This window comes from Pseudochaenichthys georgianus, chromosome 8 (genome assembly GCF_902827115.2).
Source record: "Pseudochaenichthys georgianus chromosome 8, fPseGeo1.2, whole genome shotgun sequence".
Taxonomy (NCBI): Eukaryota; Metazoa; Chordata; class Actinopteri; order Perciformes; family Channichthyidae; genus Pseudochaenichthys; species Pseudochaenichthys georgianus.
This window is the reverse complement of record NC_047510.2, coordinates 25,707,346-25,732,310: the sequence shown is the minus strand read 5'-3', so window position 1 is coordinate 25,732,310 and position 24,965 is coordinate 25,707,346. Positions and strand designations below refer to the sequence as shown.

The following is a 24,965-nucleotide window of genomic DNA, read 5'->3' as shown; positions in this document are numbered from 1 at the left end:
TCTCTCAGTCTGACAGGAGAGGACTCTGCTCCACTTTGTTGTTGAAAAAACTCCTTATATCTGTTAGTTCAATTCAAACACTGAGTAAGTGCATTGAACAAATCAATGACTGGATGTGTCAGAACTTTCTCCAATTAAACAAAGATAAAACTGAGGTAATGGTTTTTGGCGCCAAGGCAGAACGTTTAAAAGTTAGCGCTGAGCTTCAGTCTGCAATGTTCAAAACAGAGAGCCAGAAATCTAGGTGTAGTCATGGACTCTGACCTGAGTTTCAACAGTCACATTGAAACAGTTACTAAATCAGCCTACTATCACCTAAAGAATATATCTAGGATTAAAAGACTAATGTCACAGCAGGATTTGGAAAAACTTGTCCATGCTTTTATCTTCAGTAGACTCGACTACTGTAATGGTGTCTTCACAGGTCTCACTAAAGAATCTATTAGGAAGCTGCAGCTGATTCAGAACGCCGCTGCTCGAGTCCTCACTAACACTAAGAAAGTGGATCACATCACTCCTGTTCTGAAGTCTTTACACTGGCTTCCTGTGTGTCAAAGAATAGATTTCTAAATACTGCTGCTGGTTTATAAAGCACTGAATGGTTTAGGCCCAAAATACATTTCTGACCTCCTGCTAAATTATGAACCATCCAGATCTCTCAGGTCTTCAGGGACTGGTCAGCTTTCTGTCCCCAGAGTCAGAACTAAACATGGTAAAGCAGCGTTCAGTTATTATGCTCCAAATATCTGGAACAAACTCCCAGAAACCTGCAGGTCCGCTGCAACTCTGACTACTTTTAAATCCAGGCTGAAGACTTTTCTTTTTGCCGCTGCTTTTAATTGAACTATAATCTTAAACTGCACTGTAACTTTTATCCATGTATTTTTTCTTTTAATGTTTATTTTATTATCTTTTCTTTTTAATGACTGATATAAAATGCCATTTTCTTAATGTCTTTCATTTTTTGTAAAGCACTTTGAATTGCCTTGTGTTGAAAGGTGATATATAAATAAACTTGTCTTGCCTTACAAGAGCAGTCTCAGCGCTGTGGTTTGGACGATATCCTGACTAGAACACATCCAAACAGTTATTTAAATGCAAGAAATTACTCAACTGTTGAAAAACTACTTTTTCAATGATTTTACCTAGAAATGGAAGGTTTGATATGGGCCTGTAATTGTTCATTACTGAAGCGTCTAGATTATGCTTTTTTTAAGAGCGGTTTAATGACTGCAGTTTTCAGGGCCTGTGGAAAATCACCTGAGTGAGGAGATTTGTTTACTATATGAAGTAGATCTGAGGCCATGCAAGGAAAAACATTTTTGAAAAACCCTGTTGGTATACAGGTTATTTCAATCAATCAATGTTTATTTATATAGCCCAATATCACAAATGTTACATTTGTCTCAGTGGACTTCAGTTTGTACAGAATATCAGTATTACAATACGACACCCTCTGTCCTTATTTAAACTAGCTGCACCTTTACCAGCTTGCATAACACTTTAATGATCAATCATTGTAATCTAAACACATCATATATATTATTCTGAAATTGATCAATCTGCATAATAAGTACGCCATGTATATTTTGATACCAATACTTTTGCTTGAGTAACATTTGGAATGCAGGACCTTTACTTGTAATAGAGTACTCAGACACTCTGGTAAATTCTACTTGTAATGCAGTACAAGATCCGAGTACTTCTCCAACCTCCGCTTGCTTTTAAGTCTATCTTTTTGACATGTCTTTAACTTCAGTATAGATCTAAAATAATCGCAGGGAACACTTCCAAATCAAATATTTCAGTTGGGTGCACTGTGTAAAAAAGTAAATACTTTTTATTTATTAGGTTTTTAATGTATACAGGAATTTCATCTTAGTTCAGGAACCAAGTTCGGCCCAAACAGATTCAGTTGATGAAATGGAACACAAAACTTCAGACTACTCAAATCTTAATAGAAAACAATTTATTTTCCCCTATTCACAGAAAATTAAATAAAAAGATACGTTGGATAACATCCCATCTGCACCACAGTTGAGCAAAAAATAAGGTACTACATTGAATTCAATTGCCAGCCTTGATATCAGATTGAAAAAAGTTATGAGTTTTTCCACATTCTTCCCTAAGGTATGCACCAAGCATAGCAAGCACCGACCCTCCTTCAGTCCAACCACAACATCAGATTTGACATAATCAAATGGTCCGCTATAAAACAACGAAAACAAATTATTCTTTAAATAAAAAGAAGGAAAAAAAAAACTTTTAAAGTCCAAAAGAAATTTGTGCACTGGGGCACAAAAAACAAAATCAGAAACAAAATAAATTAATAAAAACAAAACTGTCACATGTGCATCAAAATAAAAAAAAACAACAAGTGGACATCTTGCATTTGAATTTACTTCTGTATATCGCTTGGAGTATCCCAACATGGTGAAGTGGTCAACTTTTAACCAATTCTCGCGGCCCAGGAGCTGCATCCTAAGTGATTCAGGTAATTAATGCTTCACCGGTTGCTGCTCCAAGAACTGATGTGTCGAGGCTGTGATTAGCAAATGGCCACCTCCAAACTCAACACTTGCCTTCAGGTAAACCCGGAGAAGATGCCATTAGTATCTACCCTGTAAGGTGTTAAGGAAACTTAACCCATCAACTCAGGAAATAGATTTGGACTTTTTGCCATAGTGAGATTTGAGTGGTGATAACTGGCAGGTGAAGGTTGAAGCTCCAAGTGGCCATATTAACTTTCCTGACATAACTTTATTGTAGGGCTGGTGCAATATTACATCTAAGCAGTACTCACGTACACACCTTTATAGTAAAAACACCAACAAGAAAACAGCCATACACACTTCCATTACAACCATCCACTATGGACAAAGACTAAAAGATAAAGCTGGATAAAGACTCTCACATAAGCTAACCAGTGTCAGGGGAGAACCATTTGGACTCGAGAGTCAGTGTATTCCCAGGCAAATCCTACACAGTATTAACGGGTGAATATATGGCAACAACAATCACTAGTTTGATCAGAAGCTGGAGAAGTACCTTATTAGTCCAGCAGAGAGTGACATTGCCATTGACAAAGCTCTTATAAGGTAGATCCCTTCAAATGGATCCATTATAAAAATTACTTTAAAAAAGAAAACTGGAGCAAGACTGAGAAGCATGCAATGACTATGACCAGGAGGAGCCTCGATGGCACGAGCAGCCGCCGTTTCACGAAAAGCTTTGGTCAGAAAGATGGGGACTCTCAAACAGAAGTGGATTGATAGGTTCACAAAGATCCAAAATACTGCAATTAAGATGTCTCCCTCTTAAATCCTATTCGATCCATCTTAGGAGCTACATTATAAAACTAACTCTGTTAAGAAGCCTCATGTCTTACCTAGTCATTTTACCATTTAATATCATTACGCTTACTTCAGCAAGCCATTAACAGTCCTAAAATCACTTATCAAAAAAAACGATGTCTCAAGATCAGTACATTATTACTGTTTCTTACATTTGAAATTCTCAATTTCTTACAAAAAGAAAAAAGTGCATTTATATGAGTAAGAACCAATTCATTTTTGGTGATGTCTTATCGCTCTCATTTAGTCTGTTTTCGTGAAGTCTCTTAAAATGAAGCAGCAGCAGCAAAAAGGCTTCTCAACTTACCTACAGTATTTGAACTGTTGTTGCAGAGGGATTCTCCAAACAATCAGATATTACGCTAATTCCTGTATTCATCTGCCTAGAATTGGTCTTCACAAGCACAGCCTCCATTAAACTAAAAGGGACATTGATTAGTCAATATGTATGTATGGATGGGAGGACAAACGAACCAAGCACCCGACAGCTTCAAACTGATGACAATTACTCTAATAATAAATCAAGTGAGCAACAAGACCAGAACATTCACTTAAACATGCGTCACTTAAGAGGTGATCATATGCCATGCAATAGCTTGGTACTGCGGTGGTAAAACCTTAGTCCTACTGCGTCTTCTTTAGCCTCAAACGAAGAGGAAAACAAGAGGCCTATGATTGGAGAGGAACTCAGTAACTGAGGGAAGAGGAAGGAAATTAAATTCAGCTAAATGTACATGTGAAAAGAGAAGACCCATGTATATGCACACCAAATGGTTTATGCAAATTCTTAGTAAAAGGTGCAAACTATTTGTGCACATTTCCTGCATCGTTACTTAGTAAAAGCCTCTTTTAGTTTAGCCTCTGGCACGAGCCTGATTAAATCACATCTATGTGTGCGAGTCCACGGACTACGTGCATGTGGTGTTTGGGACTGTGGCACCCTACGCTGGTTCAGATCATTCCTTTTAATGTACCTATCTGCCAACCCCCCCTCCCCTGCCCTCCCAGCCGTCACCCATCATAACAAAATAATCAAATGGAGGAGGGGGCGGTCGAAGCCAGCCTCACCTACCTCACCTAGGATCCCTGTGGGCGAAAGTGACTTTAGAGTGAGTTGGATTAAGTGAGGCGTTTAACCCGAGAGGTATATGTATATCCCCAGTTTACCCTCCCACACCCACCACCCTCCTCCCACCCTCCCTCCCTCCCTCCGAGAGACACACAGGGTGCGGGGGGAAAGGGGGCTGTCCGCTGAGTGGAGGGTCAAAGCCGGTCACATCCCTCCAGCTCGTGTTTCTCCCCACAATCTGGGCAGTGCAATGAGTTCCCCAGTATCCCTCCCCTACATTAACCTGGGGAAAAGACAGAGAGGAAAGAAATTAAAATCACATACGAGTAACTGAAGAGCTTATATTAACTAGAGAATGCAATTCCTGAAGAAATTGCTAGTGGGAATGCTTTATACTGAAAAGCTGACGCTGAACTGCTATGCTGAAATGTAATGTGTAAGAAGAAAGTGAAGAATTTAGATTGAAATTATACATGAACACTGGGGGCTTGAATGTGTGATGAGAGAAGAAAAGAAAGTAAAAAGAATTTGAAAAGCAGCAGAATATTTGAACTGCTAACTTTTGAACTAACTTGATGGCGAGTGATCTGTCGCCATTGCAACGGCATTTGATGACACTCCATAATACGCTTAAATGTGTGGATGGCTGCATCTTTACCAAACCGGTGAAGGTTTGGGCCGTTGGGAGCATTTTCACTGAAGTTATGAGAAAACCGTGTTTCATGACGAGCCTTGTGTTACCATGGCAACGGCATTTGAAGAAACAGTCACATAGATGTTGTCACGGCTGGACTGTTAGCACATGCGAAGTTTCAGCACTTTGACGATTTTCATAAGGAGTTATAGCAATATCGTGTTTTACGGCGAGGGCAACAGCTTTTGAGGAAAACTCAGTAATGGCACATAAGCTGCGTTCACACTGCGGTACTTTTCCCACAAAGGTTCATGCGAACTTAGTTCATGCAAACTCTTTAGTTCGCATGAACTAAGTACAGATCGCGTTCACACCAGAAAAAGTCCCTGGGGGTGGATTAGGCAAATGAAGCCGCTGACGTCACTTCTTCTTCTGCTTTGGGTTTACTGGCAGGTTTACCCACTTCACGGCGTATACTGCCGCCCAAAGTCCCCGGAGTTGGGGACTGGCTTCAGTAGAAGCTGCTGGGAGTCCCAGCAGCTTCTACTGAAGCCTTCCGAGTAAATCGCCAGAACGCCGACACCTCCTCATCTCCACCGCTCCCATGTTTTATTTTGTGTTGCCATAAGTTAGTCTCTCTGCGTTTCTGCGCTGGGCTAATGCTAATAATGCTAATGCGAGGATAATAAAATGGCGGCTTCACAAATCTTTTTGGGAGTTTTACGGGTCGTGGTTTGCAATTCGCCCAGCCAATCAGGAATATAGCTATTTTCTCAAAAAAGAGCCGCTCGAAAGTCCCTGCTTTCTAGCAGGGACTTTCGAGGGGGTAAAAAGGTTCGCATGAACTACTTTTAGTACCGGCTCTTTTTGGTGTGAACGCGATCATGAACTAAGTTCGCATGAACCTTTGTGGGAAAAGTACCGCAGTGTGAACGCGGCTATAGACATGTTGAAGGCTGGACCATTAGCCATCATGAAGTCTGGTGCTGTTTTGACCCTTCATATGAGTTACGACAACATCGTGTTTATGGCGACATGGAAACAGCCTATGTTTTGACCCTTCATATGAGTTACGACAACATCGTGTTTATGGCGACATGGAAACAGCCTATGTTGAGATCTCAGATTTGGCGTAGAGCTGTTTTGGCATGAATCGGTGATATACAAGCGAAGTTTGAGGGACGATCGGATCGTGTCCATTGGAATTACAGCGACATCGTGTTTTATGGCGAGGGATGTGTTTCCATGGAAACGGCATATGATCCCACCCCATAATTGACAGAGCTGTTGAGGGCCGGACCATTAACCATTATCCGAAGTCTGGTACCGTTTTGACCATTTGCATAGGTATCACGACAACATCGTGTTTTTTGGCAAGGGATGTTCCATTGGAGTTCCAACGACATTGTTTTATGGCGAGGAATGCGTTGTCATGGTACCACCACATTATGTAACATCAGATTTGATGTAGAGCTGTTCAGGGCCACAGTATTAACCATCATGTGATGTTTGGTGGCGTTCTGAGCTTGTCAGTTGGAGTCATGAGCTCATCATGTCATATCTCCAACACACAGGTGTTTATGTTTGAGCTAACGAAGTTATGAAACACCTGAGCCCAAAGATCAAAGGTTTCCATGGTGATGTGCAGTAATCAGTGAGAGAAGAGACTTTCCATTGTTCTGAATGAGATAAACCTCTTACATGTGAACGTTTTGTTGAAGAACCGTGACAGATATCGGTGAAATGTCAACGCGTGAAGCATGTCAAGGACACCGAGCGTCAAAAGTGTGCTTTTTATTTACTTTCGGGTCAATACTGTGGCCTTTTTGGCAGCCTAAATGTGTGCTGCTGCTGTTGTGAGGAAAGATCAGGCTGAATTTACAATGGGCCTAAATGGAGACATGTTGAAAGTTTTTGTCACTTCATGCCCTCAAGAGGCATTTTGTTTAATTATTTTTTATTTTTCAAGCTACGAGTTGTTTTCCTACGTTTTTCTTGAAAAGAAGGAGTGTAGGGTTTGGGAATTATGGCAGGTTTAAAAAAAAAGAAGGGAAAAAAAGTATGAAGGCGAATTTCAAGCTCTCCTCCACTCTAGCTGTGACATCACGCACTCTACAAGCTGCGCAATACACACTCATGTTAAAATCTGAACTCTTTACCAAGGTCTGAAAAATGTTTAATATTTCTAAAAGTATGAATCCGATATAAAAATGGTTTAACCCGAATAATGTCAGAAAGATGTATAACATTTTAAAGTTGCAATGAGGTTTCCGAGTGAAAGTATGAAGGAGCAGTTGGCAGTTGAAGTCGCATGAAGACTTTTCAAGTCTGAAGAGTTTCTCCATTGACTTCCATGTTAAAAATGTGATGAATTATGGGATATATCCCTGGAATTATGAAAGTTATGAATGAGAAAAATAGCCATCGATTCCTGATCGAGCAGAACTTTTTGATGTTTGAGCGGAGTTTCTGCGATGTGGAATGTGGGAGCAGAAGAGGCTCAAAATAACCCGGCGGAATAAAAATAATAAAGAATTTGTGTGTAGAAGAACAAGTAGTTGGAATGCTGTATCAGGATGCCCACTAAATTATGGGGGGGTTTGCTGGACATACCTAACAGGTTGGTGTCCTGTGTGGACGAGGAAGAGGTCGGGTTAAACGCCATAGCAGGCAGACAGGCGCTCCTTCAGCAGAGGTGGGAACTGCTCTGAGAATTGCTGCCAGTTCTCCTCCCCCACCTGGTCCTTGAAGCCATGCAAGATCTTGGAAAAGAAAAACAGTCATGAATGCCGAATAAACTCAGTAAATCGATGTTTAAAATTGAGAGTTTAACCTGTTAAGCCCTGTTTTTCAGGTCTCATGCTCTAAAATGACATTCCCAGAACAAATTACTATCTTCCCTTTTAAAAAAGGGGTAAATGCATAATCTTTTTTCTCAAAGCAATGATAAACCTGTGAGTTGGATGTAAAAAAGTCAGAATAAATATAGATTTTTTTTTAATTTTAATATAAATTCAGATTGAACATAGTACAAAATGTAAATTATAGTGTCCGTTCTTTTTTACTAGTGAAAACCACCCTTGAATATGTTTTTAAATATTAAGAAGCCCTGAGACAGTTTCGTGTAAAAAAAACTACCCGACACACAGATTCGGGTCCTCTCGGGTTTAACAGGTTAAAAGGACAGTGGTTTAACTTTTTTAAGAATTCAACTTAACGGGGTGCGTATTTGATCTACAAATAGTCATTTTCTTCCTCTCCCAAACTAATAAGTTACACCCCTATAAACATGGGATGCAACAAATTAACTGACTTTGTTATGAAATAAATAGCGATTAAACTAAATGTGAAAATACACCAGTTGTTTTACTTATTTACAAACTGAAAACAATAAGCTCTAAACACACTTCTCAGACACAAATGTCATCCGCACATTTTAATCAGATTTCGAATGTCTGTAAGGTGATCATCACAGAGTGTGGTGAGCGAGCATTTCATTGAAAACATTAATCATCTAACATGAGGTCCTTGGGTGTGAAAAGATGGGAACAGTGATGGTACTGCTGATGACGAGGCTCTCACCTTATAAAACATGTCTCTCAGGTCGTCCTTGGGGTTGACCCAGGAGGCCACAGCGTCACAGAAGAAAATGAAGTCCTGGAGAGAGAGAGAGAGAGAGAGAGGTTAAGTGTAAATTCAGAGCTCAAATGAACAGGGTCAGGGGTGTAAAGTGTGATTCTGGATCAGAAAATATAGGAACATAAGGTATCATTATAAATCAATGAGCTGGGTGTGTCATCATTTCCAGAAAGGAGTCAGCTGGACGTCCTCTGTAGTATCTACAGCTTTTATTACACATCTGCTCACCTGCACCACGCCTGCAGGGTTCACACCGATCATCACGCAGATCCCCCTGAAGGCCGAGTCCTTCTCCTCGTTATCTCGGATATTCCTCAACGATGTGCACCTGGGAAAGGGGGGTGGACAAAAGTGGAGGGTTTATCCATCCATATTTTGTCCCAATGACTTCCTTTTCTTCTGTAAACCAAAACTAATTGTCCTTTCTCAATTAATTAAAGTTCATATGAATTTATTGCAATAAGGGCTACTGGGATTCAAAACAGAAAAGTGAAGAGTGTCTCATTTTAATATCAGTAAACTTGTGATTTCATGACATCAGAATGACAATAAACTCACCATGGTCTGATGAACTGCTGCAGCTGTGGCGCCACCTCCTGGGGGCAGACGTAACCCAGTCTGCCGATGGTAATGGCTGCACACAGGGAGACGACACAAGTTAACGTCAACTCCATCTGACACTCAAATGCTTCCCAACGTTTGAAGTAAACCTAAACTGTGTGTACCTGTGTTTTCCAGCAAAGTCTTGGGTGTGTTGGGTCTGTTGATGATCTCCACCAGGTTTGGCAGAACCACGCCCACGTACGGCTGCATCTCTGCACCTAGAAGAACATTGATTTAACACAGGTTAAATGACATATAGTGGACTTGATTATTGAGCCCATGTGTTCTCAATGTATTACAACTTTTAGAAACGTTCGGTCATGAGGAAAAGGACATTTTTCATGTACTAAAAACAATGAATGGCAAAGCGAAAAAACATTGTCAGTGTGGTTTGCACAGACTTAAATGGCAAACACTCAACTGTGCCACTTGGCTAAACATCATTTGGCATATCTGGATCAGAAATTAAAACAAAATGCATCATCTTTTTTCAATAAAGGGTTTTTCATCATATCCAGACACTGGGCTTTATATTCAAATAAGCAGACAAAAAGGGTTTATTATTTAACAATAAGCACTCACCCATTTGCATGGCGATCTCTCCAATGGCCCAGGTGGCGTTGTTACACACCGAGATAAACTCTGGGTTCAGGTTGAGTCCCAGGATGGGCATGAACTCAGCTGCAGGGAGGACACGAACACACAGGTTACAATACGAACAGAAAGACATCCGGTCACTTTTACACTACACAAGTTCTGCCTTTACAACTTCATGTATGATTTACAAACTGCTCTCTCCTTCCTTGAAACAGCAAGCTCTACACAACACTTCTCAGACTCAAAAGTCATCCGCACGTTTTAATCAGATTTCGAATGTCTGTAAGGTGATCATCACAGAGTGTGGCGAGCGAGCACTAAATTGGGGAGGAACATTTAGTGCTCGTATAAAAGGCCTTTACAGAGATTAAAACAGTCAATAGGCGCATTCACACCGCAGTACTTTTCCCACAAAGGTTCATGAGAACTTAGTTCATGAGAACTCTTTTGTTAAGTTCACACCAAAAAGAGCCGGAACTAAAATGAGTTCATGAGAACCTTTTCCGTCCCTGCTAGAGAGCAGGGACTTTCGTGGGAGAAAAAGGTTCCTATGTCTGATTGGCTGGGCGGATTGCAAACCACGGCCCGTAAAACTCCCCAAAAGTTTTGTGAAGCCGCCATTTTATTATCCTAGCATTAGCCCAGCGCAGAAAGACTAACTTATGGCAACACAAAATAAAACATGGGAGCGGTGGAGAGGAGGAGGTGTCTGGCGATTTACTCGGAAGGCTTCAGTAGAAGCTTGTCCCCAACTCCGGGGACTTCGGGTGGCAGTATACACCGTGAAATTGTTTGCGGCCTGCCAGTAAAACCAAAGCAAAGCAGAAAAGAAGTGACGTCAGCGGCATCAATTGACTAATCCTCCCTCAGGGACTTATTCCGGTCTCAACGCGATCTTTCAGAACTAAAGAGTTCTGATGAACTAAGTACGGCAAAGTACTTGGTGTGAAAGCGCTTAATGCTGGTAACTGCTGATAGCCAGATAGTAAAGGACAGGCATTGTAGTGGCAGTGTAAGTTAGTTCTGTGATGAAACACTCACCAATGCAGGGTTTAACATGCAGGAAGCACGCCTTGGTGAGATCCCCCAGCAGAGCGAAGGAGCTTTGCCTCACCTCGGGCATTGTGTCCTGCAACAAACAGACACTTTAGTGTTATCCTTAAAATAAATAAAAGTTCCTGTACATTTTTGGTTGACTTTTTTTTCCATTCAACACTAGCCCCCAAACCCTCGGCCAGCAGCAGGTCAAAGGCCTCTGGTTTACCTCTATTATTTATAGAAAAAAAATCTGGATCAGAAAATATAGGAACATTAGGTATCATCGTAAATCAATGAGCTGGGTGTTTCATCATGTCCAGATGCAAGAGACTATTTAGCAGATACTGAGCCAGCAAGATGACAGCTGCTCTCCTAAGTATCACATTTTTGTATTAAGTGTTTTTCTCCATTCATAAAAAGAGAGAAACCACTGGCTCATACCTGCATGCACTGGAAAAGCAGAGTCATGATGTTCGATCGGGACACTAGCTGTTCAACACTAGCCCCCAAACCCTCGGCCAGGCCGCTCAGCAGGTCCAAGGCCACGATCATAAAGTCCTTATCAGGAGCCTCATACTGGTCTGGATGCTGGTTGTACATCTGTTCAGACAGGAAGAAACATTAGAAGTGTGGTTTGCACAGACTTAAAATGGCGGACACTCAACTGTCCCACTTAGCGAAACATAATATGTTGCATATCTGGATCAGAAAATATAGGAACAAAAAGTATCATCTTGTGTCAATGAGCTGGGTGTGTCATCATATCCAGGTACTGGGCTTGTTTTCGGTGAATGCAGCCATTTGTAAAACATTTTTAATACAATAAATTCACAACAATTGTGTGTGTGTTGCAGTCTCACCATAGCTTGAGCTAGAGTCTTCTGGACCAGTGTGACACAGCGCTGATAGACAGGCTCACAGTAAGGCAGGAAACCACTCTGCAGGGCGGTGGCTACTGAAGACAGACACTGGAAGAAATACAGATATAAACAATGTTGTCTGGGGTTGTATGTCTATGTCAACCAACTTTATCAAAGGCATCATTTGTTAAACTCCTCGTTGGTCTGAAAGAGAAGTTTCTCATAGGAAAGCATTCTGTCTGTTCTGAACTATGGAAAATGTTAAAGTTACAGAGAAAGCAAAGAATGAAAAACAAAAGATTTGTTGTCCAACAACTAAGCTTTTATATCTGGATCAGAAAATATAGGAACAAAATGTATCATCGTTTGTCAATGAGCTGGGTGTTTCATCATATCCAGACAGTGGGCATTAGTTTTGAAGAGCATCCATTTGTATAAAAACAATACATAAAATGAAAGATCACCAATTAGTCGTTAATCATGGGCCAGGATAATGTGACGGATTTAACATAAGTCACCTATAGTGCATGTATCGATATTAAAAAACAAACTTCTCACCTCTAGTAGTGGGAAGAGATCCTTGTCTTCGTCTTTCAACTCGTTCCACTTGGCAATAAGGGGGGGCATCAACTTCTGAATGTACTCCTGAAATTGGAAAAACAGTATATGTGAGATTCCCTTCGTGTGAAACATATGTATGATCCTGCATGTGGTGAAGAAGGCACGGTGCAGGTATAGATTTCGGGGCACTTACAGGCTGGTTGAGGTGGTGACCCACTGAGTCTGCCAGGGTTCCTATGGCATCGTAGAGAATGAGGAGATTCTTGTGCTGGTACTTCCCAAAGGCAAACACCAGTGTGTCCAGGATGAAGCTCAGGTAGGGCACCAGCTCTGTGCACGCCTCCTCTTCCAGGGTGGCAAACGCACTAAGAGAAAAGAGAGGGGAAAACATCAATATTTAATCTAAAAATATAGTTCTGAAAGAGATTTATACAAGTTTATCATAGGAAAGCGTTCCATCCGTTCTTGACGATGGAAAATGTTCAAGCTACAAAGAAAATAATTATGGACAAAGTGGAAAATGTTGTGCCATATCTGGATCAGAAAATATAGGAACAAAATGTATCATCTTGTGTCAATGAGCTGGGTTTTTCATCATATCCAGACAGTGGGTATTTTCAAATCACGTCTCAAAACATATCTCTTCACACTCGCATATCCACCCTGATCATTATCCATCACACATCCTGTTTTATTCATGTTATATACTGCATTGTTTTGTTTATGTTTCTTATGCTGGTGTTATGTATTGTGAATCTTGTTGTGTGTTTGTACGGCGACCTTGAGAGCCTTGAAAGGTGCATATATAAAATAAATGAATTATTATTAAAATGGCTAAAAAATAAATAAATTATTGTTTATCAGTAAGCTGAGATTTGAAAAAGGGAATGGGAAGCTGCTTACCTGCAAGCGGCCTCCTGCACCCTCTTGTTGCTGTCCAGGATGCGTTTAAGAAGTTCTGTCATAAGGGGTTTGAGGTAGGAGTCGGGGGGCTGGGAGACCACCCAATGTGCGTAGCGACTCAGGGTCCAGCAGGCAATGGAGCGCACCAGGGCCTTTTTCTCGCAGAGACACGCGATGAGGTGAGGGATCAGCTCTGGCAGGTAGGCCACCATGCCCTGCATGCAGCCTGAGGAATGAAGAGGGGCAACACATTAGATCTCGTTTTTAAAGGACAATAAGCCGAGATTTTACCATTACGGAAATGTATTAAATTAAAGAGTGGTTCCGTTTCGGATAAGTGGCCTATACAAATATTGACTATTCTCTACTGGAATTTTGAAAGGACCACAACCGCATGTTTATCCTGAACCTCTGGTTTATTTATAGAAACATTTGTTCATGTGTGGTCGGGAATTTTCTAAGATTATATAATTCTGGATCAGAAAATATAGGAACATTAGGTATCATCGTAAATCAATGAGCTGGGTGTTTCATCATGTCCAGATGCAAGAGACTATTTAGCAGATACTGAGCGAGCAAGATGACAGCTGCTCTCCTAACTATCACATGTTTGTACTCAGTGTTACAAATGTTTTAACCCGTTAAGCCCAGAGCCTGTTTTCTAGGTCTCAGGCTCGAAAATGACATTCCCAGAACAAATGACCATAACTTCACTTCTAAATAAGGGGTAAATTAATAATCTTTTTTCTCAAAGCAATGATAAACCTGTGAGTTGGATGTAGAAGAGTCAGAATCAAACTAGATTTTTTTTATTTTTAAGTAAATTCAGATTGAACATAGTAAAAAAACAAACAAAAGTAAATTATTGTGTCCGCCCAAAAAAACAAAAAAACATTACTTGTAGTGAAAACCACCCTTGAATGATGGGATAGTAGACTAAAAGCTTTAGGAATCCAAACTATAACATAATAAGTACCCTGTATCAAGATTGATGCAAAACAAGTGAAATTTGACTTTTTTAGAGATTACAAATAAATAAATTCACTTCTAGGGTCATTTGGGTGGATTTGTCCCATCTCTGGCCCCCCTTGGTCGATTTTGATGATTGACATCTCTTTTTAACTGCTAGAGCCAATGGAACCGAGGAGAAGTTCCACATACACATTACCAAATAAGGAGTGAGAGTGACGCGTAGCCAAAACAGGAAACTGTCATACACTCTGGAAGCCATCATTAGCAGCTAATATGAAAACTCTGTTTGACATAAAAAAAAATTCAAAGTGACACAGACACATTAGATTAATCTTCAGCCGCGTTTTAATGCCATTGAATACAACTTTTGATCAGAATAACAGAAAAAGGTGAGCATATCTCCGTTTGTTGCTACCTAAAGCTACGTCGTGTGTTGTCTGCATTTGCTTCCCCTGTCGCGAGTTCTGATCGCTCAACTTGCAGATCCGATAAGTATATCGATTGATTTATACCTAGAGTTATGTGCGTTAGCATTTTTTCGCTCAGGGCTCATTTAGATGCTTCATGTGAGACTTGTGTTTTGTTTCGGTAAAAAACATGTCATCAGTTAGCTTAGTTTCTTCCCGTTAAGTGAGTATGACACATTCATAGTTTATTACATTTTAAGAAGCCCTGAGACACAGTTTCGTGAAAAAAAGCCCGTTAAGCAAGTCCTGTCAGTCTTACCCTCAGCTATGGCCCCCAACACCAGGATGCCAGACTCCTTGATGACCCAGTCGGGGTGGAAGAGGAGGCCTTTCAGCAGTGGCAGGAGGTGGGGCAGCAAGTCGTCACGGAACACATTGGCGAGCACATCCAGCGCTGCAGCTGAACACTTTCCTATATTAAAAAATAAAATTACATCATTCTTAAACGCCCCCCAAACATTGTTTTCCATGTCAACAACTTTATCAATGGCATTGTTTGCTAAACTCCTTATTGGTCTGAAAGTGATTTATACAAGTTTCTCATAGGAAAGCATTCCACCTGTTCTGAACTATGGAAAATGTTCAAGTTACAGAGAAAATAATTATGGACTAAGTGGAAACTTTTGTGCCATATCTGGATCAAAAAATATAGGAACAAAAAGTATCATCTTGTGTCAATGAGCTGGGTTGTTCATCATATCCAGACATTGGGCATTAGTCTTAAAGTGCATCCATTTGTATAAATACATAAAAACTTTTTTTTGGTTGGAGTATGCTACAAGTAGTTTGTGAAAATCTGTATGAAAAACCAACAATCTACTTTAATTGAAGTTAATGTACAACGTGCTGAAAGAGTGGAAAACTGTAGTTGGGCCAAAGGAAACAATATGAATTTAGACCTGAACTCGGACAAAATGTACACAGTCAATCAGCAAATGGCCCCTTTTTCACAAGTTGGCGAGTTTCAGGAAATACATTACTCCTTCACTTACGCAGGTTCCAGTCAGACAGCGTGTCGTCGTCATCATCGTCATCGTCATCATCTTCGTCATTGTCCTGCTCACCCTCTGCTCCTTCGTGCTGCAGGGTGACGGTGCGTGACTTGTGGAATCTGGGCTTGATATCCTGATCGCTATCCGGTACCGCTTCGTCCTCCTCCTCCACATCGCCCTGTGTAAAAAAACAAAACTTTACTTCAGCAACATCATGATTTTATTTACTTTAGCCACAAATGCTATACTTTTTTCAGCATAGATCATTTTTACAATGAGTATAGTCATGGAAAAATGAAATGGAGAAGAAATACAACAGCGTAGCAGAGAGCTTTGTCAAATCTGGATCAGAAAATAAAGGAACATAGTGTATCATCGTGTGTCAATGAGCTGGGTGTTTCATCATATCCAGATGCAAGAAGGACTCAAAAGTCCAACTCTATGGTGAGGTAGCTCAGCAATCATCCAAAAACTCTATAGGGTCATAAGATAGTATATGAGCATTGTGTAAAACAATAAAAAGAGAGCTTACCTTTAATAGTATGATGTCTATCTCTGAATACTTCATCCCATTGACCAGGATAGGCGTCAGTCTATATCAACGGGAGAAAGGATATTACGTGCTTGGTTAAAACATCTGAGAAATCTCATGTACAAGTTTATAAGAAGTGGCTAATTATATATATATATTTTTTTTTAAACTGAGTCTACAGTAAAACAGAGAAACTAGGGATGGGCTGTTTAGAATGGAACACAATACCAAAAAAAAGAAAACACAATCAGGTGATTGTTGTGAATTCAAATTGTTATAATCATGAAAATAATTGCCGTTCATTTTAGTGACATTAAGAGTTAAGATGGCGGATATGGATCAGAAAATATAGGAACATAAGGTATCATTGTAAATCAATGAGCTGGGTGTTTCATCATGTCCAGATGCAAGACTGACTTATGCCATGTTAAGAGGAAATTTTGCCTCGAGTCACTTTAAGGATAATATTGTACAACAATTATTTTGGCCCGAGGAATGGTGACATGAAAGGTTGATATTGTTTCAAGTAGGGATGCTCCGATCGATCGGGCACCGATCAATATCGGCCGATACTCACTCTCTACCGATCGATCGGTGCTCTCTAAACATGCCGATCGCATTACGTAAAATACATGACACTTTTCTGTGTGCGGCTAAACAAGCTCGCCAAAATAGCTTCACCGGTCTGGCATTATTTTAAGGTGTCTGAAAAAGACAGTAAAATAGCGGTATGCAACGTGTGTGAAGCAGAAATCCTGCAGCTCCGCCCGCCGGACCGGTGAGCGGAACGAAACATACAAGAGTTAGACCTAACACACTTAGCTATTTTATCTACCTCTGGAACAAGCTACACTAGTTATAAATATATTTATTCTTCACTGTCGGGTCACTCATTACTGGATCAGTGAGCTGCATGAGATACTGACAGGCTGTCGAGAGGGAGAGAGGAAAAGAGCGCTTCCGCTCATTTCTCCCGTCTTATTATACAAAGTGAATGTAAACTTGAATAATGTACATCATTTCAATGTAATAATTAAGTTGACTGTTGTGTGTGGAAGCTCCAGTGAATGAGCCCCATTAACTGAGTTTAAACATCACTTTAAATTGAAGATTTAAATCTTCCATTTAGGCCCCGCCCACTCGATCGAATCGGCGATCGGAGCATCCCTAGTTTCAAGCCTTCACAGAACACACACGACATCAACAGTAGTTCTACTCACTGCGCCAGGTGTCCGGACAGACTCTCCTTACAGATGGGCTGCTCAGCCAAAGTCAGCCAGAACTCGCAGGCCTCCAGAGCCACGTTCTCGTCGGGGTCCTGGGTTCTCTGCAGCATGTACTGCAGGGGGTGAGAGAAATATGCATTTCAGATCGGAAAGTGTACTATTGGGTAACATCCTAGAACAAAGCCCTGGCAGATCTGGATCAGAAAATATAGGAACATAAAGGTATCATTGTAAATCAATGAGCTGGGTGTTTCATCATGTCCAGATACAAGACTGACTTATGCCATGTTAACAGAAAATGTTGCCTCGAGTCACTTTGCGAGCTTGAACGTAGGATCATTTCTGCTTATGATATTCCATTGAGACACTTTGCTTCAATTTAACTTCTCAACAGCTTAAAATATGCCAATTTCTGCTGGTGCAAATGTGTGTCCTTTAGAGATGTTAAGATTCACCGATTCGCATCGGTGCGCCGGCATAAACGTTCAAGATGCGAGTGCACCGGTTGAAAGAGTGCACATCGGCTACAGTTTGGGTTGAACCGGGTTGAACTCGCGATGTATCGATTGCGTAGCGTCTTTGCATCGGTAAAAAAACGATTCAAAATCCCCTCATCTTGTCAACGCTCAGCAGAGACGATCTTTGATATTTGCTTCGCCACTACACAACACACGGAAGTTGAGGAGAAAGAGAAACACAGCGCACCGAAAAATACCTACAAATCAAACGTTTGGCAACACTTGTTCCAAGAAAGACGGTGTAATAGTCCTTTATGCTATATAGCTGACCGCAGGTCATGGAGAGTAATCAGGTATCCGTAGACCTTTGTAAGAGGTATCTTTATTACTTAACAGGTCTACAGGCGGTGGTGGCGAAGTCGATAGGGACTTGGCTTGAGAACTGGAAGGTCACCAGTTCAAAATGGCAGCACACTGCTCCTAACACTAGGATGGGTCAAATGCAGAGAAATAATTTCCCCATGAGGGATTAATAAAAGTTCATCTTACAGCCATGATACATAGATCCGTCCAGATGCGGGCTTGCATACACACAGTATGACTCCGCAGCCGCACCCCATCAGTAACGTCCTGATGGTATATGTGCGCGGCACTATATACTACAGCCAATAATAATTTAAATGTCTTCCACTGTAAGCAGTTATGAAATACCTTTTTGTGAAAGGTTATTTGTATTCTTTATTGTTCATATAGAACCCACTGCTTTCTGCTCACTGGTGAGTTAGCCTATGAGTGTTAAGCATATCAGGCTGGCAGCGGTATGGGCAGTGCACTATGGTAGCTGTTATTTGCACATTGTTAATCATGAGCAATGCATCCTTACATTGTTTAACTGTGAGGTGTTATACAATTGTACTGTAGCCTACTCTGGAGAGCTTTTAAAGGTAAAAAAATAAACGGCATGATGGGATGTGCAGTAGGCCTACCAAATATGTAAAGCACTTTTTTGTTAATGTATGATTTGCTGCATATAAGGAATAAAACAAAAATCCTCTGTCGTACCATATTGAAGTATCATTATTTTTGCATCGTGTTGAATCGCATCGTATCGCATCGAATAATGTTGAATCAAATCGTATCGCAACAGGGGTGAATCGTATCGTATGGTGTTTCAAATGTATCGTTAATGTATCGTATCCTGGCAACGTATCGAGATGCACATCGCATCGGCCTCAGTGATGGAGATGCACATCCCTAGTGTCCTTGCATTGACTTTATATGTAATAGAGCGGCGAAAAACGATTTGCTTTGTGTTTTTGGGAACATACCATTAAAGACATTTTAAATGGAGGTACACAGTTGATTGAGGAAATGTCCAACGCTTACCTGGATGATGCTGTGCATGTGTGGGATGAGGCGGTCGACGCGGACCTCCAGCAACATGACGAGGGCTCGGCACACGTTCTTTCGAACCTCAGAGTCCTCATCTGCTGCCAGCGCAAAAAGACTCTGTTTTTGGGGGGGGGGGAATAACACGTTGGGATGAATAAAAAAAAACTAGGGAAAGAAAATGTTTAACAACGAGGCAAACTCTACTAAACGCAGCAATAGTCAGATCAACCTTCAGGTATGCATAGAGCCTTAGCAAATCTGGATCAGAAAATATAGGAACATTAGGTATCATTGTATATCAATGAGCTGGGTGTTTCATCATGTCCAGGTGTGATACAAACTTAAAAGTACAACTGCAAGTTTAAATGTAAAAAGCCTGTTATGGAAATGCTCTCCCAGGTGAAAGATTACTCCCATTGCCATCCCAGTCCTGTATGTATTTGTCATACAGTGAAACTGAAATGTTTGACAGTAAACCTTAGTCACACTCAGCGTACCTCTATGAATGTGTCGATGTTGTCCATTAGGGCCTGGGCTCTGCCGATGATGAACTGGTTCACACAGGCGATGGCATGAGACCTGCAGGGACAGGAACATTAATAAAAACAGTATTACAGTTGAGTCACTTGTATGAATGTTTTTGTTTTTTTTAAACCCAACACCTCATCTTGCATAGGGCATATTTTAGCACAAAATTATTAATTTGTGTTTTTGTAAATAAAATTTAGATCGCAACAATGCGGCACATTTGTAAAGTGATAAAAGGGTAATATCTGGATCAGACAGTATGAATACGAACACCTTCATTGTGAGTCAGACGTTATATTATGCATCACATCCAGAAAATAATGACAAACACCAATCAGAGTGAGCCTCTTTCCCCCCTGTACCTAATCTTGGGGCTGCAGTGCTTGAAGAACTGGAGGAATTTGGGGATCATAATGTTGAGAGGTCTGTTCAGAGCGTCGCTGTCTAGCAGCTCCGACGAGTCCTCGCAGATCTTCTGCAGTGCTCCAAACGAGCCCTGAGACACGGACATACACAGAGAGGCTGTCAAATCAAGCGCAAACATACAGGGACACAGAGGAGAGAGTGAGACTGCATCAGAGTATACAACCAAAGCACTGAACACAATTCATTTAAGTCAAAAATGCTAAACTTTGTCTCAGTCAAGTTATTTTTCACAATGGGAATTTATAAATGTCTCAGACTTAGGTGGGGTAGGTAAGTTTGAGAAACCGGCTCGAGATACACTTTGTTGTATTCCATGGAATGCTCTTAACATCCCGATAGCAATGAATATCTTAAGTGCCTGTGGAAGCCGTGGCGCTGTAAAAAGCACGACCAATCATTTCAGCCGGCCCGGCTAAAGTAACTGGATGGCCTACCTGCCTGTCAGCCTTCCATCTGGGCACAAACTTATCTCGTGCCCTCATTGGTCATGTGCGTTGGAGGAGGGGCTCTGTAAGGAAGTGGCAGATTTTTTCCAGCTGTGTATTTCCAAATTCTAGCGCACTCAAGCCGGTTTCTCAAATGACTTACCCCACCTTTAACTAAAACAAAATAAATGACAGTCGGAAGTAGGAGCTGACACATAAAAAAACGAACAGAGATTCAATTAAATATATCACTATTGAGCAACAAGACTGAGCATTGGAAAATCTGGATCAGAAAATATAGGAACATTAGGTATCATTGTAAATCAATGAGCTGGGTTTTTCATCATGTCCAGATACTAACAACCAGCCTTTCATTGGTTAAAAACACAGGAAGAACACAGTGGAGCAGCGTGGGTGCAGACCTCGCAGGTGTTGTAGTCCTCCGAGTTGAGCAAGTTGCAGAGCTGAGGCAGCAGCTCAGGCCATGTTTGTAGCTCTCCCTTGGAGGCAATGGTAGTGATCAGGATGCCTAGAGGAGCGAGAGATAAACGGGGGAAGGCAGACGTCAGATAGGGATTTATAATTTACAGGATGTAGAGCAGCTGCAGCAGCTCTGGATCAGACAGTATGAATACAAAAACCCTTCATGTGCATTCAGATGTTTTAAATGTTTGTATGCATCATCTCCAGAGGGCAAGGGGAGGAGTGTGTGTCGAGGGAAGCTAGGCCACAAAAATAATTTCATATCACACTTCAATAAAACAAAAACTCACCAATGGTAGCACGAATGAGCGGCGAGGGGTCGCCGATGTTGTTGAGACATTCCTGCTTGATGAATTCAGCAACAGTTGGGGGGAAGTTCTGGTAGTGGGCCTTAACATTGTTCTTCAGTATCAGACCGCTCAGAGAGCGAGTCGGCTCATCTGCGGAGAAAATAAACAAAAATAAGGTTGAGGGTGGTTAACAACCCATCAACAAAATGTGTCTATATTTAAGAAAGTTGAAAGGTTTTTTTTTATGATTTTGCATCTTTCCCTGATAATACCCATTTTGTTTTTTTATTATATTGAATTGGGCTGTCAGCAGAGCCTTGGTAAATATGGATCAGAAAATATAGGAACATAAGGTATCATTGTAAATCAATGAGCTGGGTGTTTCATCATGTCCAGATACTAACAACCAGGCTGCCGGCCATATGACTAATTGACTTAAGTCTTAGTCGACTAACACTAAACAACTAATCACTTGACTGATCTAAGAGGGGGGGGAAGCCCCACATGCCTCCTAATAACCAGTCAAGATGCAAAATAGACAATATCACAGTTTTGTAACACAAGTGTAAAGTAGATTAGATTCTGTTGCATTTCTAAGAACAATTTAAAGACAAAAGGCCTTTCGAAACAGGAACAAAATAATACCATCACAGCTGCAAAATTGACAAACTAGACTACAGTACAAGTGTGTTCAAAATGGCAAAAAAGATATCTAGCTATCACCTTCAGTTTTGAGTCGCGTGAGTACAAAGATGAGATAGTTGTTGAAGTCGGGGAATTGGTTGAGTTGTTCAAGTTTCTAGGATGGCAGTTAAGGATAATTTGATATTGAATTTTCAAGTCAGGTGACTAACCTTTAATCTCTATACCAAGCAATGTGTTTCACAACTGTACAATATTAAAATGTTTGTAGAATTACAAGTTCCTCCCCATGGAAAAAAAAAGACTTTTATGCAGCTGATGCAAGTTTCAGATATAGGAGCTTGCTTCTAACTCTTGATCAACTGCCCGCATCTTCCAGTAAAATCCTAAACATGTGGATAACACTCAAATCTGATAACATGGCCGTAGTAAAAACAAATAACACTGTACGGGTTAAAATCCCTTTGCACTAGCACTAAAAACAGTGATGTTATTGGACAGGCAGAAAAAGAATATTGAAAACTAGCTTTATTAACACCCAGATTGCACTGAAGTAGGATACTTGTTGGACAGCTCTCTGTGTGACTGTGTTGGGGGATTGTGAGTCTTTGAGCAGTTGGAGGACCTGCTGAAGTCCCTGCTCATCTGGCTGCCACTCCATCCTGAAAAACAAACGTGTATAAAAACCAATCCACATTAATGTATTTCTATACACATAAAGAGAGAATTCACACATAAAAAGTTTTTGGATCAGACAGTATGAATACAAACACCATCACTGGCAGTCAGATGTTTTTTTTATGCATCATCTCCAAAAACTATGTGGATGTTTAGGAAATACCGAGGCAATTATCTATTTGATTATGGCTTTTAGAAGAGCGAAAAGAGTATGACTCAAATTAGTTTACAAAGACCCAAATACTTGTCCTTCCAAGGACTACCTCTCCTATGGGTGCATTATGACTGACTGAGATCGCATTGCAAAATAAATCACGTATATTTGAGTTAAAAACCCAAATCAGAAACTGAAAGATAAGATTCGATGTGATTTTTTGTCTTCCAAGAGGGTGAACAGAAACTGAAAGATAAAAATAAAAAGTTTGGCTACTTTTGATGACATTTTTAATCTAATCACTACTAACACACAATTTGATGGCTCTATGAAGACTTTTTTTTTTAACAGTCATTGCAATACTCTACTAAAAGGGTCCATGTTTAATATAAAAGCTTATAACTAACAGACCCTTCTTTGTTATACATGTTCAGTCAATCAACCAGTTTACTAGATGATCGAAGAAGAAAGGGAATAGCCTATGGGCATGTGTAGGAAGAAGTTGCACATGTTGTAGAGACTTTTCAAGCCACTCAATGCAATACCTTTCTTTAAAAAAAGGGGGGGGGGGTCCATTCTTAATATATAAGGTTATATAAACCTCTGCAGACCCTACTTGGTGTCACCGTTGTTGTCAGTCAACCCGTTCCAAGATGATCGAAGAAGAAAGGGAATAGCCTAAGTACATGTGTAGGAAGAAGGTCCACATGTTGCAGGTTCAAGGCGGACATAGGGGCCTACTAGTTAGCTACGGGCTAATTTTAAGAGATAAGCGCGGAAACGATAGGTCACACCAAGTGCCAGCCTGCCAACACATACAATTATTAACGCACATCGGATTGTGGCACACACAAAAAACAGGTCATTAGACAACACGACTAGCTAAAATCTCTGTGGCCCGGCTTAGCCGCTCCAAGTTAATCCTCCCCCACCCCCGCGCCACCCGGTCTGCTGGTCTAAGTTAGAGAAACGCTTTGTGTCTCAATATCTTCCCTCTAGATTCCACACCGTGTACGTGGATGGGAAACTCGCGATTTACCAGAGGAGTGGTATTCATCCGGGTTTTAGAACAGTTGTCGCGAAATAAGTTAGCTATGTAGCTTTAGCTGGGCCGCCATGTCCGGTCCATAGCTCGCAGTATGTGTGGTTTAAACCAATTAACGCATATTTGACTGGCCTGGCTAGCAATTAATCAGCATATTGTCGTTTATCCTGAAAATATCGGTTGTTAACGCACAGTTTTAGACGCCTTTGCACAGTTGTCTTGGTGCTGGTAAAGTTGCCCTTCTTGCTCGGGCCTGGTCGACAGGCGCAGCCCCCGACTGGTCACAATGTGCCCGGCATAAAAACAGAAAAATACCACAGTCTGCTATCAAAATGCGGCCCTGTACCACCGTATATGTTAAGAGAAACACAACACCTGAATGTTAAAGTACACCATTGCGTTCAATACGTGATTCACAGCCATTACTGGGTTCACATTTGGTGAACACGTTTTGGCAAGCTGGCGTTAGCTGCTAAGCCTTGAGCCGTTTTTAACTGACGATGCTAATGCTACTAGCCTGGCTATGTAACGGACACTTGATATTTGTTGTATCTGAAAACCTTACCCGATAAAACGGCCTCGATGTTAAATATCTCTAATATAAATGTTTTGTTAAAGTACAAGCACCATACTCTACGTACAATATTTAGTTGAAAGTTGAGTTTTCGTACTGGGCCGCTGTCCTCCCCTGCTTCGTAGCGGTTCCTCTTGTTCAAATGAGCACGCCGATTGAAATTGACCTATTGCGGCTTCCGTTTAGTACCCATTTTCGCAAACTACGCGAGATTACAGAGTCGCTTTTTCAAATGTTTATGATAATGATTAAACATTAAGCACAAACCATAATAATAAATACATATGTTGGTACGGATTAATTAACATAACAGTAAATGTATATATTATAAATCATGAAAACATTTACAGGATGTGAGTGGTGTTTTTATTATGAAATAAAGGAATATTATAAAGTTTTCATATTAAATAAAGTGTGTATTAGT

At 40.8% G+C, this 24,965-nt stretch overlaps 1 protein-coding gene and 2 non-coding genes across 4 annotated transcripts; all 3 read right to left on the bottom strand.

Annotated features, from left to right (window-relative positions):
- Positions 1 to 4,562: 4,562 nt before the first annotated feature.
- LOC117451132 (transportin-2-like) lies at positions 4,563 to 24,694 on the bottom strand. Of its 2 annotated transcripts, XM_034089254.1 has the most exons (25): positions 24,609 to 24,694; positions 22,653 to 22,752; positions 22,172 to 22,247; positions 21,449 to 21,598; positions 21,098 to 21,204; positions 20,187 to 20,320; positions 19,794 to 19,875; positions 19,291 to 19,413; positions 17,441 to 17,559; positions 16,221 to 16,281; positions 15,689 to 15,866; positions 14,956 to 15,108; positions 13,258 to 13,483; positions 12,548 to 12,719; positions 12,352 to 12,438; positions 11,794 to 11,901; positions 11,375 to 11,533; positions 10,937 to 11,024; positions 9,881 to 9,979; positions 9,421 to 9,516; positions 9,254 to 9,329; positions 8,924 to 9,023; positions 8,639 to 8,713; positions 7,670 to 7,818; positions 4,563 to 4,705 (listed from the first exon to the last, which is right to left on the bottom strand). In XM_034089254.1, the coding sequence occupies exons 2-24, from the start codon at positions 22,749 to 22,751 to the stop codon at positions 7,711 to 7,713; spliced, it is 2,676 nt and encodes an 891-aa protein (XP_033945145.1). In that variant the 5' UTR covers position 22,752; positions 24,609 to 24,694; the 3' UTR covers positions 4,563 to 4,705; positions 7,670 to 7,710. The 2 variants fall into 2 exon arrangements, with proteins under 2 accessions (XP_033945145.1, XP_033945148.1); XM_034089257.1 differs by lacking the exons at positions 21,449 to 21,598; positions 22,172 to 22,247; positions 22,653 to 22,752; positions 24,609 to 24,694 and having other exon boundaries at positions 20,187 to 20,346; positions 21,098 to 21,187.
- Positions 20,070 to 20,138, bottom strand: LOC117451799 (small nucleolar RNA SNORD41). Its single transcript, XR_004552718.1, has one exon. It is a non-coding gene; the product is annotated as a small nucleolar RNA SNORD41 (small nucleolar RNA).
- Positions 22,836 to 22,905, bottom strand: LOC117451800 (small nucleolar RNA SNORD41). The gene has a single exon (XR_004552719.1). It is a non-coding gene; the product is annotated as a small nucleolar RNA SNORD41 (small nucleolar RNA).
- Positions 24,695 to 24,965: the final 271 nt, after the last annotated feature.

Coding starts and splice junctions, on each gene's coding strand:
- LOC117451132 (XM_034089254.1), bottom strand. CDS start 22,751: ATGGAGTGGCAGCCAGATGAGCAGGGACTTCAGCAGGTCCTCCAACTG. Junction 19,414..19,793: donor ACATCGACACATTCATAGAG/GTACGCTGAGTG, acceptor CCCCAAAAACAG/AGTCTTTTTGCGCTGGCAGC. Junction 7,819..8,638: donor TGAGAGACATGTTTTATAAG/GTGAGAGCCTCG, acceptor TTCTTTTCCAAG/ATCTTGCATGGCTTCAAGGA.